Source organism: Mobula hypostoma, chromosome 11, assembly GCF_963921235.1.
Source record: "Mobula hypostoma chromosome 11, sMobHyp1.1, whole genome shotgun sequence".
In the NCBI taxonomy this organism is placed as follows: Eukaryota; Metazoa; Chordata; class Chondrichthyes; order Myliobatiformes; family Myliobatidae; genus Mobula; species Mobula hypostoma.
In genome coordinates, this window is record NC_086107.1 from 86,974,227 (window position 1) to 86,994,217 (window position 19,991).

A 19,991-nucleotide genomic window follows, 5' to 3' on the forward strand; every position below is an offset into this window, starting at 1 on the left:
CCCCTCTCCACTTCCTTCCTCTCCGTCCTTTCAACATTCGGTAGATTTCAATGAGATTCTCACACATTCTTCTAAATTCCAATGAGTTCAGGCCCAAAGCTGCCAAACACTCCACCCATATTAACCCCTTCATTACTGGAATCATCCTTGTGAACAACCTCAGGACTCTCTCCAATGACAACACATCCTTTCTGAAATATGAAGTCCAAAACTGTTGACAATACTCCAAGTGCAGCTGATTAGTGTCTTATAAAGGCTCAGCATTATCTCCTTGTTTTTATATTCTACTCCCCTTGAAATAAATGCCAACATTTTATTTCCCTTCTTTACCACAGACTCAGCCTGTATATTAATCTTCTGGAAGTCTTGCACGGGGACTCCCAAGACCCTCCTGCACCTCTGATGTTTGAACCTTCTCTCCATTTAGATTATAGTCCGCAATAAATTTCCTTTCACCAAAATGTATGGTCATACATTTCTCAACACTGTATTCCATCTGCCACCTTTTTGCCCATTCTTCCAATTTGTCTAAGTCCTGCTGCAATTGCACTGCTTCCTCAGCACTACCTACCCCTCCACCTATCTTTGCATCATCTGCAAACTTTGCCACAAAGCCATCAACTCCATTATCCAAATCATTGGCAAACAATGTGAAAAATAGGGGTCCCAATACTGACCCCTGAGAAACACCACTAATCACTGGCAGCCAACCAGAAAAGGCCCCAGAAAAGGCCCCCTTTATTTTCCACTCGCTGCCTCCTGCCTGCCAGCCATTTCTCTCATCCATGTCAGTATCTTTCCCGTAATGCCATAGGATTTTATCTTGCTAAACAGCCTCATGTGTGGCACTTTGTCAAATGCCTTCTGAAAATCCAAATGTCATCTTGAGAGGTTAGACTTGGCTCTGCACTGGACTATGGGACTCTCCTTACGGACTTCAGTTCAGAATACTGTTTGCCCATGGTTATTGTCTGCATGACTTGTTTTTTTTTTTGGGTGTTCCACGGTCTTTTTTATGGGTTCTTTTGAGTTTCTTTGTTTCATGGCTGCCTGTAAGGAGACGAATTTGAGGGTTGCAGAATGTATACATATGCGGCGCGTGGCCAAGTGGTTAAGGCTTTGGGCTCACGATCTGAAGGTCGTGGGTTCGAGTCTCGACCAAGGCAGCGTGTTGTGTCTTTGAGCAAGGCACTTAACCACACACTGCTCCAGTCCATCCAGCTGAATAAGGGTACCGGCAAATGCTGGGGGTTAACCTCGCGATAGACTGGTGTCCTATCCGGGGTGGAGTCTCGTACTCTCAGTCGCTTCACACCACAGAAACTGGCATAAGCACCGGCCTGATGGGCCACAAGGCTCGGGACAGACTTTAACTTTAATAATGTATACACACTTCGATAATAAATGCGCTTTGAACTTTAAACGGTCAATTAACAATAAACTTGAACATCTTGAGAGGTTAGACAGACCTGGATTGTTCTCTCTAGAGTGTCACAGATTGGGAGGAGATCTGATCGAACATGAGGGAAATGGAGTGGGGGGGAAAACTATAGCTTCCTTGACCAACACTGAGGAGGGTGAGAGCCGACTTGGCAGAGCTGTATTTTTATATGTCAAATAAATTTTATTCCTAATAAAAATATCAACAATAATACCATCAGACATAGCCACAGAATTTGGCCATTCGGCACATTGAGTCTGGTCTACCATTTCGTTATGGCTGATTTATTATCCCTCTCAGCCCCATTTTCCTGCCTTCTCCCCATAACCTTTGATGTCCTTACTAACCAAAAGCCTATTAAACTCTGTTTTAAAAGTACCCAATAACTTGGCCTCCACAGCTGCCTGTGGCAATGAATTCCACAGATTCACCACATTCCGGCTAAAGATATTCCCCTTCGGCTCCGTTTTAAATGAAGGTCTTTGTATTCTGAGGCTGTGCCCTCTGGTCCTAGACTCCCTCACTGGAGGAAACATCCTCTCCACATCTAAACCTTTCAATATTTGATAGGTTTAAATGAAATCCACCCCCATTCTTCTAAACTCCAGTAAGTACAGGCCCAGAGCCATCACACACTCATTTGTTAAGCCTTTCCCTCCCACAATCATTCTTGTGAATCTCCTCTGGACCCTCTCCAATGCCAGCATGTTTTCCTTAGTTCTGAGTGGCCTAATTCTGCTCCTAAATCTTACATATTATGGTCTTAAAGGGCCCCAAACTAATCAAAATACTCCAAGTGCACTCTCTGCAATGCCTTAGAAAGCCCCATCGCAATAAGTCTTGTTCTAGCTGTACAAAGGGTAGTTAAAACTACCCAAAGCATTGCCGGCACCAGCCTAGCTGCCATCGAGGACACGTATACAGAAAGGTGGCCAGAAAAAGATCAGCAATATCATTAAGGATCCCACCTACCCTGCTCATGAACTGTTTGCCCCATCAGTGAAGAGGCTACGTACCAGGGCCACCAGACTCAAAAATAGTTACTTTCCCCAAGCCAGACTGGACAACACACCCAGCCATTAACCCACCCCACCACTACTATATCCACGTCAGAAACTCCACCTCCACAGCTCCCTAAACACCCTTCATACCCGAACATGCACTGCCCTTCTACGCTTACACTCCACGCCTCATACCTACCCTGCCCTGTGTGTTCCCACGTGCCCTAGTACTTCCAAGAAGAGTTCCTCTTGCCAAGCCACTTTGTCAGTTTATCACTCTGTTTTGCAGGATTGGTTTTTATATTTATATTGGTGTGTTTTATGCTGTAACAATCATTTTGTTCTCCTTTGCACTCGTGTGCTGAAGAATAACAATAATCTTGAATATTGAAACCGTGCAAATGTCTTTTATTCTTACATTGATAGTCAATAACATTATGTAGTGTTCTATCACATTCCTTAAAACCAATAGGACTGTTGCCACATATGGCCCTTGGGGTTGGTATACTAGTACAATTATTGGGGGCCTTCCTCACATACTTGGCAGAGGTGTATAAGATTATGAGGCATATATAGGGTGGACAGCCAGCGCCTTTTCTCCAGGATAGCAATGGACAATACCAAAAGCAACCTTTTAAGACGAGTGGAGGAAAGTTTAGAGATGTCAGAGGTTTTTTCTTACACTTGCATTGGGCAGCTCAGTCAGTACGGATGAAGTGTGAGGAAGATGACTATGAGATGTGTGACACAGAACAGTAAAACAACATTGTGATGACCTACTCCTTAATCATTCTTACTCTTCTTCCTACATAGCCCATAGCCTTCCATTTTGCCTTCATGCATGTGTCTATCTAAGAGTTTCTCCAATATCTCTAATGTATCTACTTCCAACAACACACCTGGCAGCATGTTCCACAAACCTACCATCCTCTAGGTGAAACTATTGTCTGTGACGTCCCTTCCTTATACATTTCTGCAATCATGTCAAAATTTTGCACCCTTTTATTAGCCATTTCTGCCCTGGGGGAAAAGCCTCTGGCTAGCCACTTGATCTAAATATCATATACACTTCTGTCAAGTCACCTCTCAATCTCCTTTGCTCCAGAGAGAATAGCCCTAGCTCACTCAACCTTTCCTCATATGACAGATTCTCCAATCCAGGGACATCCTGGTAAACTTCTCTGCACCCTCTCTAAAGCTTCTACATTCTATAATGAGGCGACCAGAACTGAACACAAAACTCCATGTATTGCTGACCAGAGTTTTATAGATCTACAACATTACCTCGTGGCTCTTGAACTTAATTTGCCAACTAATAAAGGCCAACATTCCATGTGCCTTCTTAACTACCCTCTCAACTTGCTCGGCAACTCTGAGGGATCTATGGATGTGGGCCCAAGATCCCCATGTTCCGCCTCACTGCAAAGGACCCTTCATTCAAGTTTGACCTTCCAAAGTGAATCGCTTCATGCTTTTCTTGATTGAACTCCATCTGCCACTTCTCAGCCCAGCTGCACATCCTATCAATGTCCTGTTGTAACCTACGACAACCTTCTACTCTAACCACACCACCACCAAATCTTTCAGTCATCTGGAAATTACTATCCTTTTGGACTTGTTTTCTTTGGCCCACAAAGACTAATGGAAGATCTTCCATTCATTTACTCCCCCTAAAGCCTTTGGCATCTTGTCCACCTCCATCAGCTGTCCTCTCCAACTTCTTTTTCCCCAGGGAGAATGATCACAGCTTCTCCCTTCTCACCATTATTCGTGGAATCCTTCCAGGGGCACTCTTCCAAATTCTCTCTAAAGACCACCACAGCTTCCTCAAAAATTGATGAGCACTATTTTACTTAATGAGGCGACCAGAACTGAACACAAAACTCCATGTTTTGCTGACCAGAGTCCTTAGTACTCTGACCGTGGTCCAACTGGAAAAAAAGTTACACTGTTGTACTTTATAACATCTTAAAAAAAGATGTGTTGGAGTATTAAAATGAAATAGTCTGGAAAATCTGTTAACCCACCACCAGAGCTCCAATGTGCCAGATTACAATGAAGAATTACACAGGGGCAAATGACACAGCTGAGTAAAAGTTCCACCATTACCTTCAATGCCTTGCTTTCTCGGTTGGTGCTCATACTGCAATGAACTTGACCGGAACACGCTCCCTGGATCAAAGAAGAAGGCAACAGGTCAGCTACCAGGTCACAACACAGTAGTGTAGCAGTTAGCAGAATGCTTTACAGCACCGACAATCGGGGTTCAACTCTCCCATTATCTGTAAGGAGCGTACACATTCTCCCCGTGACTGCGTGGTCTCCTCCCGGTGCTCCGGGTTCCTCTCACATTACAAAAATGTACGGGTTAGGTTAGTACGTTGTGGGCCTGCAGTGTTGGTGCCTGAAGCATGGAACACTTGCAGGCTGCCCCCAGCATATCCTCAGTCTGTGTTAGTAATTGATGCAGAACCACGCATATCATTGTACGTTTCGAAGTATGTGCAACAGATGAAGCTAATCTTTAACATCTCTCAAGTCTTCCAGGCAACGCTGCTGACATCACTTCTAATGTGACTCCAGCCCCCACCGACGAGGTAATCAATCCCTTTCCCCACCATTCCCACGTGGCTCGTATACAAGCCTTCCTCCAAGTTAAATTGACTTCCAGTGTGCAAGTGAGTGGTTGAATCGGGGAGGGGGTGGGGTAAGTTCTTAGGAACGTGGAGAGTAATGTGGGAATACCATGGGAGCAGAGTCAGGGGTGGTTGATGGTCAACATGGTCCAGGTGTGATCTGCAACTCCTTCAGATCAGTCACAATCCTATTGATTGGCAGAGGGACAGATCACATATGCAGGAGAAAGTCAGCAGTCAGGCAGTACCTATGGAAAGAAATAAACATTCAATGCTTTGGGCTGAGACTCTGCATCAAGACTGGAAAGGAAGGCAAAGAATGCAGAATAAGATTTTGTGTGTGAGGGGGTATGAGTACAAGCTGGCAGGTGATAAGTGAGACCAGGTGTGAAAAGACAGAACACCCTATTTCTTGCGTTAGACTCCCGCCCCCAATTCCAGATTTAATGTGGTTGAAAAGGGCTTTTTCCCCCACAATTAAGACCAAGCTTTCCTTCTTTGCACTGATGGTGTAAAAAAAGAAGAGCTGTGAATGCCTGGGAAGTTTCTGAGAACAAAAAATAAGCAGACATTCGGTCACAAAAAAAAACCATTTCTAAATTCAGCCACTGAAAACATTTTGCCAGGAATTCTGGTCCAACACAGAGTGAGGGAAGTCCCCTATCTTGTCCATCCACTGCACTACCGGGTAAGACCAGCTTACTTTAAAATCTTGGTAACTTCTGGTTTGACCTGGAGTTTGAGGAGATTTGGCATATCACTAAGGACTCGAGCAAATTTCTACAGATGTACCATGGATAGCATTCTAACTGGTTGCATCACCACCTGGTACTGAGGGGCCAATGCACACAAAAAAGCTGCAGAGGATTGTAAACCCAGCCTACTCTGTCACAGGCACGGGCATCAAAGGCAGTTTCAAAGGGTGATGTTTCAAAGACGCAGCATAAGTTTTTAAGGACCCCCACCACCCAGGACATGCCTTCTTCTCATTACTACTATCACGGAGGAGGTACACGATTCTGAAGACAGGTACTCAAAACTTTAGGAACAGCTTCTCTGCCAACAGATTTCTGAATGGACCATGAATGGTCCTCACTATTTGTTCTATATGATATTTGCTTTATATCATATTTTATTTATATACACACACACACACACACACAATACATATTTATAGTGAGGACCTTTGCTGGTTGGGGTCAACTACAGATGTTGCATTCCAGCTATCTACATGAAATACAAGCCAGTGCGCAAGACTGGGCAATATGACATGGAGGGCAAGAAGTTGGCCATTTTTCGGGCTCCCCCTCTCCGCGCAGCTGATGAATCCAAAGAAACAGCAGAGACTGAAACAGTTTGGCACCAGCGACATCGCAGGAATTGCCAGTCAGCACTGAACTCCTTATAGGACTGCCTTCGGGACTCCAGCTCCAGATTTTTCCTCAGAGTTTACTCCCAAAGCCTTTCCCATGAATGGATTTGAGATCAGAGCTTTGCTTCTCCTAACTGAGTTGCCAACCACGGCTGACAAGCCCCACCTGCCCAAAGCAACTGGTTTTAAGGTGTCAAACTTTTGCTCCTTCTTCTGTCAGTAAAACTAGTTCCTCTGGGCTCTGTAGCAAAGCCACACATGAAGGCCAGGAGCTGGACTTGCTTGTCAGAGCTTATTTGAGATGCATGCTATTTGGCAGCATTTAATACGGTAGTGGGAGCTTATTTCCACTACCATACCGCGCGCCCCCCGCCCCCGGCTATAACAACCTTAAAGAACATATTTATGTATTTATTTGTATTAAATATACAATAAATTACAATAAAATATAGATATTTTTCTCATTGTAATTTATAATATATTTTATGTATTCCAATGTACTACTGACACAAAACAATTTTCACAACATATATCATTGAAAATAAAATTGATTCTGGTCAAACAGACTCACAGCATTGCTTTGTAAAACCCAGTATGCCATGGTTGTCTGCTCAGAACCAATTATGAGTTATGACACACAGCGTTAGTTCAAAACCCAGCAGAAAACAAAATGTGCAGATTAATCAAAAACAGAAGTGGTCTTTAATCAGGAGCAGAAGTTCATGTTTGTTCAGCATTCCCCATCTTCATAGATAACAAGCTTAAAATTCTTCTGAGACATAGGTCAACACGAAGTTCAAAGTAAATTTATGATCAAAGTGCATATATATGTCGCCATATACAACCCTGAGATTCATTTTCTTGTGGGCGTTCACAGTAAATACAAAGAAACACAATAGAATTAATGAAAAATGCACGACAGAGGCGGACAACCTAACAATGTGCAAAAGGCGGCAAACTGTAAATGCAGAAAAGAGAATAATAATGGTAATAATAATAAAGTAAATAAGCAATAAGTATCAAAAATGTGTTTATGAACTGTGGACTTATTCCAGACTTACGGTCTTTTTATTGTGTGTGTGTTTTTTTTTTCACCCGTTCCTTTTCTATTTTGTTGTGCAAGGGGAGGGGGTTGATGTTCTTGTTAAGTTCTGTTAGTTTTTTGTGCAGGGGAGGAGTTTTGGGGTCGATGTTCTTGTTCAATATGTGGGGGGGGTTGATGTTCCTGTTCCCTTTTGTGTGTGGGGGGGGGTTGGGGATTGATGATTGGGGTGCCATTCTTTTGTGTGTGGGGGGGGTTGGGGATTGATGATTGGGGTGCCATTCTTTTGTGTGTGGGGGGGGTTGGGGATTGATGATTGGGGTGCCATTCTTTTGTGTGTGGGGGGGTTGGGGATTGATGATTGGGGTGCCATTCTTTTGTGTGTGGGGGGGGTTGGGGATTGATGATTGGGGTGCCATTCTTTTGTGTGTGGGGGGGATTGGGGATTGATGATTGGGGTGCCATTCTTTTGTGTGTGGGGGGGGTTTGATGTTTCTCTCTGAATGACTTTCATGTTCTTTCTTTGTTTCGTGGCTATCTGGAGAAGACAAATCTCAGAGTTGTATAGGGATACATACTTCGATAATAAAGGAACCTTTAAACCTTTGAATACGAGTTGTAGGGTCCTTAAAAGTGAATCCATAGTTTCTCCATAGGTTGTGGAATCAGTTCAGTATTGGGGCGGGTGAAGTTATTCCTTCTGGTTCAAGAGCCTGATGATTGAGCGGTAATATCTATTCCTGAGCTGGGTGGTATTGGACTTGAGGCTCTGATACCTCCTTGTTGATGGCAGCAGTGAGAAGACAGCATGGCCTACATGGTAGCTTAATAGCAAGCTCGTAACTCAAGCCCTACTGCAGCTTCTGAATACAGAGGGTCTACGTCAAAGAGAAATTTTGTTTTCGTTTTAAAACTAAACTCTATTCATAGTAAGAAGTATTTATAAAAGAAAAAACTGGTTTAAAGATTCTACATTTGTAGTCATTATATTGAGATTCAGATTTAGTTCATTATGTGCATTGAAACATAGAGTGAAATGCATTGTTTGTGTTACCAACCAACACACCCAAGAATGTGTTGAGGGTAGCCCGCAAATACCGCCACATATTCTGGTGCCAACGTAACATGCCCACTACGTTCAGCAGAATACAACAATATAACAAAGCAGAACATACTAAGTGTCAAAGCAACAAAAGGAAAACAAAACCCCTTCCTTTCCTCCCTCCCACCAATGCACATATACAATCCTCCAATCCTTCAGCCTCTAGCTGACTTCTGAATGAATACATTCAGTACTGTTATCTTATTTTTATACTGTAGATTGTTGCCACTTACGTGGCCCCTGGTGGCATAACACTTTGTTAGGGCCACTTGTAAGATCGCGGTTCAATTCCTGCCACTGTCAGTAAGGAGATTACATGTTTCCCCTGTGACCATGTAGGTTTCTTGCAGGTGCTCCAGTTTTGTCCTATGTCCCAAAGATATACGAGTTAGGGTTAGTAAGTAGTGGGCATCTAGGTTGGCATTGGAAGTATGGTAACACTTGTGGACTGCCTCCAGCCCAGCCCTGATGCAAGCAATGCATTTCACTGTAGATTTCTATGTTTGCATGACAAACAAAGTTAATCTGATCAAACCTAACACCCTTCCATTGTTCAACAGGTTCTGCCATCTGATTTGGCCCTTCCATGTGTGGGAGCAGGAAGAGCCCAGACTGTGGTTCTTCCCTACATGACTTTTGCGTTGTCTGCAGTAAGCTGTCACAGCACGTCACAGCGCATCCATCATCATCACTGAGCAAATTTGCAAGGAGCATTGCCACAAGAAAGTAGCATTCATCATCAAGGACCCGGCCATCGTGGATAACTTCACTTCCCTCAATGCTACGGACTCACTTTCAAGGTCTCTACAATTCATATTGTCAGTACTTTAAGAATGTGTGCATTTATTATTTGCATGTTTGTCTTCACTTGCACATTGATTGTACACCAGTCTTTGTGTAGAGTTTTTCATTGATCCTGTTGTATTTCTTAGTTTTACTATGAATGCCTGCAAGGAAATGAATGTAAAGGCAGTATATGGTGACCTATACATACACTGATCATATAGTTACAATCGGCAACATTCCTTTACGGATACTTTGCTGTGCTGGAAGACCAACAAGTTTCATGCAGACCAGAGGGTGATGGAACTGCTCCAGCAGGTCTGCCCATCAAAATTCAGTACGCATGTGTTCCTCAAATCACTCTCTCTCCTGAGCTCAACAGATTGATGCAATCACAGAGAGCGCACGCAAGCAGCCATATTTCATTTGGAGTTGGAGGAGATTCGATGTGTCACTGAAGACTCGAGAAAATATCCACAGATGCACCGTGGAGAGCATTCTGACAGGTTGTACCATCATCTGGTATGGAGGCACCATTGCAGGAGATTGGGAAAAGCTGCGGAGGGCTGTCGGCTCAGTCAGCTCCACCATCGAGGACATCTTCAAAAAGGCCACATCCCCTAGGACATGCCCTCTTCTCATCACTACCATCAGAAAGGAGGTGCAGGAGCCTGACCACACACACAAAGTTTAAGAAACAGCTTATTTCCCTCCACCATCAGAATTCTAAACAAGACAATGAGCCTACGAACAGTACCTCAATATTTTTTTTGCTCTCCATATTTAACGTTATAGTATATATTATAAATTATAGTGTATATTATGCATTGCACAGTACTTCTGCTACAAAGCAACAAATTCCAAGACGTATATCAACTGACAATAAAGGAGATTCTGATTATAAGCTTGGAGTTCCTGGACCACAAAGTCAATCCTCCCAAATTAAACATTCTTTTTTTTTGGCTCAAATGTTTCTTAACGGACCAAGAGCTTGAAGTGTTAACAAACTTGGAACTATTGTTGCTTTCAATTGAAGAGAAACAAAAAGAAAAAAGCACATATTTGACATGTTACCCTGTCTGACTGCCAAAGAGTAAGACTGCCAATGATCTAAAGAGGGCCTCTTCTACGTTCCTACTGAGCTTAGCTAACCCATTACAGATCAGACAGCAAAACTGGGCTTGGGTTGGTTTGTAGCCACACCAGCATTAGAAGTACTAAGCCTTATTTGGTAATCCTTAAAACCACACCCCTAAATGAGTTTTTGATCACTTCCTTGAATGTCTCTGTGGTTCAGCTTCAACTTCAGAGAATACGCCTTTCCTTGGGTGTTATGCTTGCTAGTGACATTTTGTAAACGGAAGCCTGATTTCTAGATTATTTCTTTTTGTGGAGGTGGGCACCCAAGGCATCTCTGTACAAAATTACATGAAAATCATAGTCATACAGTGTGTAAATAGACCCTTCAGCATCCTCATCTTATCAATGCTGACCAAGTGGCATCTGTGGAATTGATGTCCAGACTGGACTTAGCACCGTGGCATAGCAGCTAGCATAACGTATTACAGTACCCATGTAAGATCAGGGTTCAATTCCCACCTCTACCTGTAGGAGTTTGTACTTTCTCCCTGTGACCTTGCGAGTTTCCTCAAGCAGTCCAAAGACACATGGGTTAGGGTTAGTACGTTGTGGGCTTGCTACTTAGCAACTGTAATCACGGCGACAAATGCGGGCTGCCCCCAGCGCACCTCAGACTGTGTCAATCACTGACTACAAAGCAACACACTACACTGGATGCTTCGATGTACATGTAAAAGTTAAAGCTAATCTGTGTAATCCATTTTCTTTGACCTCATGGTCACTGAAACGACCCAGAATGGCAGCTGTAGGGGTCTTAAGTAGGGTGATGTGATGGTCATCTGGTAATGTGGTGGAGGATTCCACTAGCCCTCCACATGCAACGTTTCTGTCATTTATTTATTTTCTAGGATTTAGATACTGATGGTATTTACTATGCTTCCCAATCCTCCCTAGAAGAAGGTGGTGGTGAGATACCTTCGTAAACCTCTGCGGTCCTTCTGGTGAAGGTGCTCCTTCAGCGCTGCTTGACAGAGGGGTGTGGAGAGATGAGAGCGTGTTCAAATGTTCCTTTTATTATCAATGTATGAATGCAGAATACAACTCTGAGATTCATCTTCTCCAGATAGCCATAGGATACAGAAAACTATAGAAGCAGTTGAAAGAAAGACATCAATCACCACCCATGAGAAGAAAATGAAACAAAACCTCGCAAACCCCAAAGACCCCAACCCCTCCCTTGCACAAAACCTAAAAGATCAGATTCAGATTCTAAAATCAGCAACAATGGAAGGAGCGGCGATATATTTCCAAAGCAGAATGGCAGACAACCTGGAGGGAAGCCTTACCCTTCTTGGTGGTACAAGTTATGACAGTACAGTAATGAGTATGATCCATAAAGTACTACAGGCCACACAGAGGGTGCGAGCTGGGGCTGTATGAGGGAGAAGGTGGAAGGGTGGCAAGGGAGGGGGAATAAAGTAAGAAGATGGGAGGTGATGGGAGGAAGAGGTAAAGGCTGAAGAAGGAGGAATCTGATAGAAGATAAGAGTAAACCACGGGAGAAAGGGAAGAAGAAGAGACACCAGAGGGAGTTGATGGGCAGATGAGAACAGAGTGATAAGAGGGTAATCAGAACATGGAACGTGGAATGAAGAAAAGAGAAAGGGGAAGGAGGAGAATTTACCGGAAATTAGAGAAGTTGATGTTCATAGCATCGGTTGCAATCTATCTAAATTGAATACAAGGTGCTGCTTCCCTCGTGTGGGTACGGCCTCATTATGGCAGTATAGGATTCTGTGAACAGTCATGTCAGAATGGGAATGGGAAGTAGAAAAGTAAAGGTGGCCATGAGGAGATCCCGATGTTTGTGCCAGGCAGAACAAAAGTGCTTGATGAAGCAGACCCAAACTACGTCAGAATCCTCAGGCACGCCAACGTCTCGCACACAGAGGATCGAAAAGGATCACATTAAAAGGAGGGCAAAGGGCCTGACAGCATTGGGAATGGAACCAACACTTAAGCAACTGAAGACACAGCTGCCAATGGAACATAGAACAGTACAGCACAGGAGCAAGCCCTTCAGCCCACAATGTGGTGCTGAACCAGCTAAAAAGCAAATCAAAAACATCCAAATACTAATCCCTCCGACCTACATAATGTCCATATCTCTCCATCTTCCTCATGTTTATCTATCTAAACATTCCTTAAAAGCCTCTAATGTATTTGCCTCTACCACCATACCAAGCAGTGCATTCCAGGCATCCACCACTCTCTGAGTGAAAAAAACTTACCCCTCACATCCCCCTTGTACCTACCCCCCTCACCTTCAGTGCATGCCCTTTCGTATTAGACATTTCAACTCTAGGAAACAGATACTGTGTATCTGTTCTATCTATACCTCTCATAATCTTATAAACCTCTCTCAGATCTTCCCTCAGCTTCTGCCGCTCCAGAGAAAACAACTCAAGTTTATCCAACTTTTCGTGATAGCACATGCCCTCTAAACCAGGCAGCATCCTGGTAAACCTCTTCTGCACCCTTTCCAAAGCCTCAACTTCCTCCCTATAGAGGGACGACCAGAACTGTACACAATACTCCAGGTGTAGCCTCACCAGAGTTTTATAAAGTTGCAATATAACCTCTTGACTTTTGAACTCAATGTCTTGATTAATAAAAGCAAGCAGTCCTAAGCCTTCTTAACCACCCTATTTACCTGTGTAGCCACTTTCAAAGAGCTATGAACTTGGATCACAATATCTCTCTGCTCAGCAACACTGTTAAGGATCTTACCCTTAACAGTGCACTGTCTCCTTGCATTTGCCCTACCAAGGTGCAACACCTCACATTTATCTGGGTTAAACTCCACCTGCCATTTCTCTGCCCATACCGGCAACTGATCTATATCGCACGACACTCTTTGCCAGTTTTCCTCACTATCCACAAGAGTTGAGTCTGCAAAATTACTCACCCACCCATCTATATTTTCAATCAGTTCATTTATATATTAAAACAGCAGAGGTCCCAGCACAGATTCCTCTAGAATATCACAAATTAAAGACCTCCAACTAGAATAAGTCCTTTTAAGCACTACCCTCTGTCCTCTATGCATAAGACAGCTCTGAATCCAAACAGTCAGTTCGATGTGAATCCCATAATCTTAATCTTTTGGATTAGCCCCTCATGAGGGACATTGTCAAATGCCTTCCTAAAATCCATGTGGACAACATCCACTACCCTACTCTAATCAATCTCTGTTGTCACCTTGTCAAAAAACTCAATCAAGCAGGTAAGACACAGTCTGCCTTGCACAAAGCCATGCTGGCTCTCTCAAAATTAGGCCATGGGTTTCCAAATGCTCAGACATCCTATCCCTAAGAATCTTCTCCAACAATCTCTCTTCAGTTCTGTAGTTCCCAGAATTTTCCCCTGTTCTCTTCTTAAATAGAGGTAGCACATTAGCTACTGGTCAAGGCCCCAGCAATCTCGTCTCTTGCCTCCTTCAATAGCCTGGGGTAAATCTCATCAGGCCCTGGGGACTTAACCATCTTAATACTCATTAGGAGGCCAACACTTCCTCCCCCTTGATCTCTAAACCTCTTAACCTATTTATACACACAGCACTGATCTCCTGCTCCGCCATATCCTTTTCTTTGGTAAATACTGAAGCAAAGTACTCAATAAGTACCTCACTCACATATTCCACATCCAAGCAAATGTTTCCCTCTTTATCCTTGAGTGGTCCCACCCTCTCCCTAGTTATCCTCTTGCTGTTGATGTATGCCTTAGGATTCACCTTAATCCACTCGCCAATGACATTTCATGGCCCCGCCTGGTTTTTGTAATTCACTTCTTTAGCTTTTTTCCTGGCTTCTATACTCATGTTCTTCTTTCAATCCTAACTTTTGAAGGTTTACATACTTTTCCTTCTTGTGCTCGACTAAATCCATCACCTCCCCGGACATACAAGGTTCTCTTATCTTTCTATCCCTGTCCTTCCTTCCAGCAGGAACATACAGTACATTTCCTGTACTCTGTGCAATTGGTCTTTTCACACATCTGTTCTTCAATGTTCCGGTGGCTATTGGGAGGTCAGTGGTATAATCTCAACTGTGTGATTGCACCCTTCCTATATTTCTGAGTTCTAACCAACTGAACTCAGTGCCAGAACCCTCCATTATGTCTCCCCTGAGTGCAGCTGCAATATTCTCCCTGATTAGTAGTGCAAATACCCCTTTTACCTCCTCCACTATGAAAACTTCAAAAACCTGGTACACTAATCACCCATTCCTGCCCCTTTCTCAGCCAAGTTTCAGTAATGGCCATCGTAGTTCCATGTACTGATCCATGCTCTAAGTTCATCACCCTTTACCATAGTACTCGTAGAATTAAAATATACACACTTCAATTGAATCAGGGCAAGTTCAAGAGGCTGCAGCTGAAGACTACGGAGGGCAGTAGTTTTAGAGGTGTTATAGCAAGATGGATAGGTGATGGACATTTGGGTAATTGTCTTTTGACAACAACGCTCCACTTTTATGATTATTTCACAGCAATAGCTACCTTTCAAAGTATTTCACGGTTGAGACTTTCTTTTAAATTGGTGAGCCAAACTTCCCGTAGGTGAGCACGTAGGCTAGCCCATTTTGAAGCACAAGCGATGTGTGGAGTGGCAGGGGTAGTAAGTTTGTAAAGGACACAAAAGTAGGTGCTGTCATAGACGGGGAAGGTGGTTATAGCAGATTTATGATTAACTGGGTAAGTTGGTAGACTTATAGCAAATACAGTTTAAATCAGATATTGCATTTTGGGATGAGAAATCATGATAAGACTTTCACAATGAATAGAGGGAGCTGCAGAGTGTTGTGGAACAGAGAGATCTAGGAGTACAACTATGTGGTTCCCTGAATTGGCAACACAGTTATAAAGAAGCCTTAGCATTTTTGCCTTCTTCAGTCAAGGCACTGAGCTTAGAAGTTGGGATATTATGTTACAGAGGTACAAACTGTTGGTTAGATATTACAGGGTGGTAAAGGCCTTCATCAATCAAGACACTTGAGTGTAGGCTATTGGGATGTTATTCTGTAATTGTATGAGATGGTGGTGAGGCTGCATTTGGATTATTGTGTTCAGTTTTGAGCTTACAGAATTTTGCCACTAGGCCAGAAAGAGTATAGAAAAGGTTCACAGGGATTTCGCCAAGACTTGGGGGACTAGTTAAGGAAAGATGTTAAGCAGGTTAAGACTACATTCATTGGAGCATGGTGGAATAAGGGGCGATCTTATATCATGAGGGGCATAGATACGGTGAATGCACCATGTTTTCCCACCATAGTTGAGGAAATCAGGAGGGCACAGATTTTAAGGCAAGAAGGGAGGAAGTTAATGAAAAACTGAGGGGCAACTTGAAGACTCGTACGGCCAGATTTCGGAACAGCTTCTTTCCAACTGTGATAAGACTGCTGAATGGATCCTGACCTGGATCTGGGCCGTACCCTCCAAGTATCTGGACCTGCCTCTCGGTTTTTTTGCACTACCTTACTTTCCATTTTTTCTATTTTCTACTTATGATTTATAATTTAAATTTTTAATATTTACTATTTTTAATATTTAATATTTGTAATCCAGGGAGCGGGAAGCGCAGAATCAAATATCGCTGTGATGATTGTATGTTCTAGTATCAATTGTTTGGTGACAATAAAGTATAAAGTAAAGTAACTTTTTCACTCAGAGGGTGATCCATATGTGAATTGAACTGCCAGAGGAAATGGTTGAGGCGGTACATTTAGAATGATTCTATGAATCTATTCTAGTCCAAGTTACCATCCACCAATGAGAAAATTGTTCAAGATCAGTTCATTTGGTACCCTAATTCCCAACCAATCAGTTTCTAGATCCATAGTAAAAATCACTAGCCATCAATCATTTGCATCTTCCCCATCTGAATCATTCTGGAATCCTCAAATACTGAATATTGAAATAGGTAACAGGCTACCCTCCCCCCCCCCCACCCCCGCCATCTTATGGCTTCTCGGGTTACAGAAATTTGCCCTTACAATATTCACAAATCATTATCCAAATATAATTGATGAACCCATGGTTGGCTCCACTACGCCAAGATAACTGAAGTGTCGAGCAAGGTTAAAATTGACAAATAGGTGTTCAGTGCCATCTGCCTGTGGCTGACTGGTCTCCCTCTCTTCTCGCTACTCCATCGGGCATGAGGTGCAGGAGTCTTGGGTCCCACACTGCCAGGTTCAGGAGCAGTTGTTGCCCTGCGGCCATCGGGCTCCTGGACTGGCTTCACTCGCCCTAGTACTGAACAGGCTCCACAGCCGTGGGCTCACTTTCAGGTCTCTGCAGTTCATGTTCCAAGTGTTTTGTTTATTGTTTTTTTTTTGCTATTTGTGCAATTTGACCTCTTTTGCAAATTGGATACGGGACCATAAGATACTGGAGCAGAATTAGGCCGTTTGGCCCATTGAGTCTGCTCCACAATTTCAGCATGGCTGATCCGTTTCTCCTCTGAGCCCAATCTCCTGCCATCTCCCCTTATTTCTTCATGCCCTGACCAATCAAGAATGAAGAAATCAGGAGGGTGTAAGTTTAAGGCAAAAAGGGAAAAGTTAATGGAAAACAATGAATGGTCTCGTTGTGTGTGTCAATTCTTTTGTATTTCTTTATTTTGTCAGTGCCTGCAAGCAAGAAGGTGAATCTCAAGGTTCTATATGATAAATGATCTGCTGGGGGAGTCTACTGTATTCTGTGTTCTCGATGCAGCCTTCTCTATATTGGTAAGACCGGTCATAAATTGGGAGACCGCTTCATCAGGCACTTCCACTCCGTTCACCAAAAATGGAACTTCCCGGTGGCCAAAGATTTTAATTCCCATTCCCAATCCCGTTCTGACATGTCGGTCCATCGTCTCCACTTATGCCACGATGAGCCCACTCAAAATGTGGAGGAGCAACACCTTATATTCCATCTGGGTAGCCTCCAATCTCAGGGCATGAGTATCGATTTTTCCTTCTGGTTTAAAAGAAAAATTCCCTCCCCCTCCACTCCTCTTCCATTCCCCACTAAGGCCTCTTACCTCTTCTCACCTGCTTATTATCTCCTCATCCTTCCCTTTCTCCTGTGGTTCACTCTCCTCTCCTATCAGATTCCTCTTCCTCCAGCTCGTTACTTTTCCCATCCGTCTAGCTTCACCTATCACTTTCTAGCTATCCTCCTTTCCCTCCCCCCAGCTTTTTTTAAAATTCTGGAGTCCTTCCCTTTCCTTTCCAGTCCTGATGAAGGGTCTCAGCCTGAAACGTCAACTGTTTGATCATTTCCATAGATGCTGCCTGGCCTGCTGAGTTCCTCCAGTATTTTGTGCGTGTTGCTTTGGATCTCCAGCATTTTCCTACCGGCTATGGTAGGAAACTTTGTCACATGGTGTGAGCAGAATTATCTGCAGCTTAATGTGAAAAAGACTAAGCAGCTGGTGGTAGACCTGAGGACAGCTAAGGTACCGGTGACCCCTGTTTCCATCCAGGGAGTCAGTGTGGACATGGTGGAGGATTACAAATACCTGGGGATATGAATTGACAATAAACTGGACTGGTCTAAGAACACTGAGGCTGTCTACAAGAAGGGTCAGAGCCGTCTCTATTTCCTGAGGAGACTGAGGTCCTTTAACATCTGCCGAACGATGCTGAGGATGCTCTACAAGTCTGTGGTGGCCAGTGCTATCGTGTTTGCTGTTGTGTGCTGGGGCAGCAGGCTGAGGGTAGCAGACACCAACAGAATCAACAAGCTCATTCGTAAGGCCAGTGATGTTGTGGGGATGGAACTGGACTCTCTCACGGTGGTGTCTGAGAAGAGGATGCTGTCTAAGTTGCATGCCACCTTGGACAATGTCTCCCATCCACTACATAATGTACTGGTTGGGCACAGGAGTACATTCAGCCAGAGACTCATTCCACCGAGATGCAACACAGAGCGTCATAGGAAGTCATTCCTGCCTGTGGCCATCAAACTTTACAACTCCTCCCCTGGAGGGTCAGACACCCTGTGCCGATAGGCTGGTCCTGGACTTATTTCATAATTTACATATTACTATTTAACTATTTATTACTATTTTCTATTACTATTTATTATTTCTATGACTATTACTATTTACTAATAGTAATATTACTATTACTATTTCTATTACTATTTATTATTTATGGTGCAACTGTAACGAAAACCAATTTTGCCCGGGATCAATAAAGTATGACTATGACTACGACTATGATCTGCAGCATTTCTTCTGTTTTAGACATGCATCCTTTGATTTGAGCTTTGAAAATTTTGAAATACGGTGTAAAATTCATTCTCACTGAACATGAGAGAAGATAGTAAACATGTTGATTTATTTCTTGATGCTTTTGCTTTGTGTTATGGAAAATATTTTTGTAATTTTTAACTGTAATTCTTGTTATATTTTATTATAAAAATTGTGATGCATAAATTCTAAATTATATAGTATATTATATAAATTACAAATAACAATCACATTTGAAATTGTAACACAGGGTTGCTGATATCTGGTTACAATGTTGTACGTCTTATTTGCACAATCTGTCTCCTTTAGTACACTATTTGTCACTTTGTATGTCTAGTTTTTCTAAGTTCAGTCAGTGGACTGTCAAACAGTTCAAGTATCTTGGCATCATTATCAACCAAAATCAAAGCCTTTGCAAGGACAGCCCAAACCGCAGCAACAGGCTACTAAAACCAATCTGGTGAGACAATAACATCGCTGTCAGATCCAAGTTGAAGCTCCTGCATGCACTTGCGCTCTGCATCTTCTTGTATGCATGCGAATCATGGACTTTGACAGCAGGACAGCAAAAGAAGATCCAGGCAGTAGAAATGAAATGCTTCATAAGGCTCCTCGCATCTCCTATGCAGTCTCAAATGACAAAGTCTGAAGAACCACCACCCAGCACGAGACACTACTAAGATCCATTGTCCACAGTAAAGAGGAGGAAGTTGAGGTGGTATGGCCACATGAGAAGATCAAGTGGACCCTCTTCAGGGAATGGTGCAGGGGAAAAGGAAAAGGGGCAGACAGAGGAAGTAATGGGCAGGCAACTTTGCAGAGTGGGCCAGACAGAGCTTTGACACAACCCAGGCACTCACCCACAACCGTGAGAGATGGAGGCAGCTGGTACAGCGCTTGTCTGTACAACGCCCATACGACCCAGGTGAGTGTGGGATCCACAACCGTATCTGTAAAGTAGGTGTGAGGGGCCAGCTTTGTTTTACACAGAGAATAATGGGTGCCTGGAACGTGCTGCCTGGGATGGTGACAGAGTCAGACACATCAGTGATGTTTACCCTACTAACCCACACAACTTTGGAACGTAGGAGGAAACTGGAGCACCTGGAGGAAGCCCACACAGTCACAAGGAGAACGTTAACTCTCCATACAAACAGTGGCAGAAATCAAACCCAGGTTGCTGGTACCATAATAGCATTATGCTAACCACCACTCCATGCTACCTGGAC

The 19,991-nt window shown here is 43.4% G+C and overlaps 1 protein-coding gene across 5 annotated transcripts in view; it reads right to left on the reverse strand.

Annotated features, from left to right (window-relative positions):
• The window catches only part of LOC134353912 (transcription factor MafK-like), an 87,972-nt gene that overhangs the window by 12,875 nt on the left and 55,106 nt on the right, over positions 1–19,991 (reverse strand). For 4 of the 5 annotated variants that reach the window (XM_063062436.1, XM_063062434.1, XM_063062437.1 and 1 more), the window contains one exon: positions 4,552–4,614. In XM_063062436.1, the coding sequence (XP_062918506.1) occupies positions 4,552–4,584 (33 nt within the window). In that variant the 5' untranslated portion in view covers positions 4,585–4,614. Of the gene's footprint in view, positions 1–4,551; positions 4,615–5,187; positions 5,707–19,991 lie in introns of those variants that run through there. The other variant, XM_063062432.1, reaches the window with a different exon arrangement.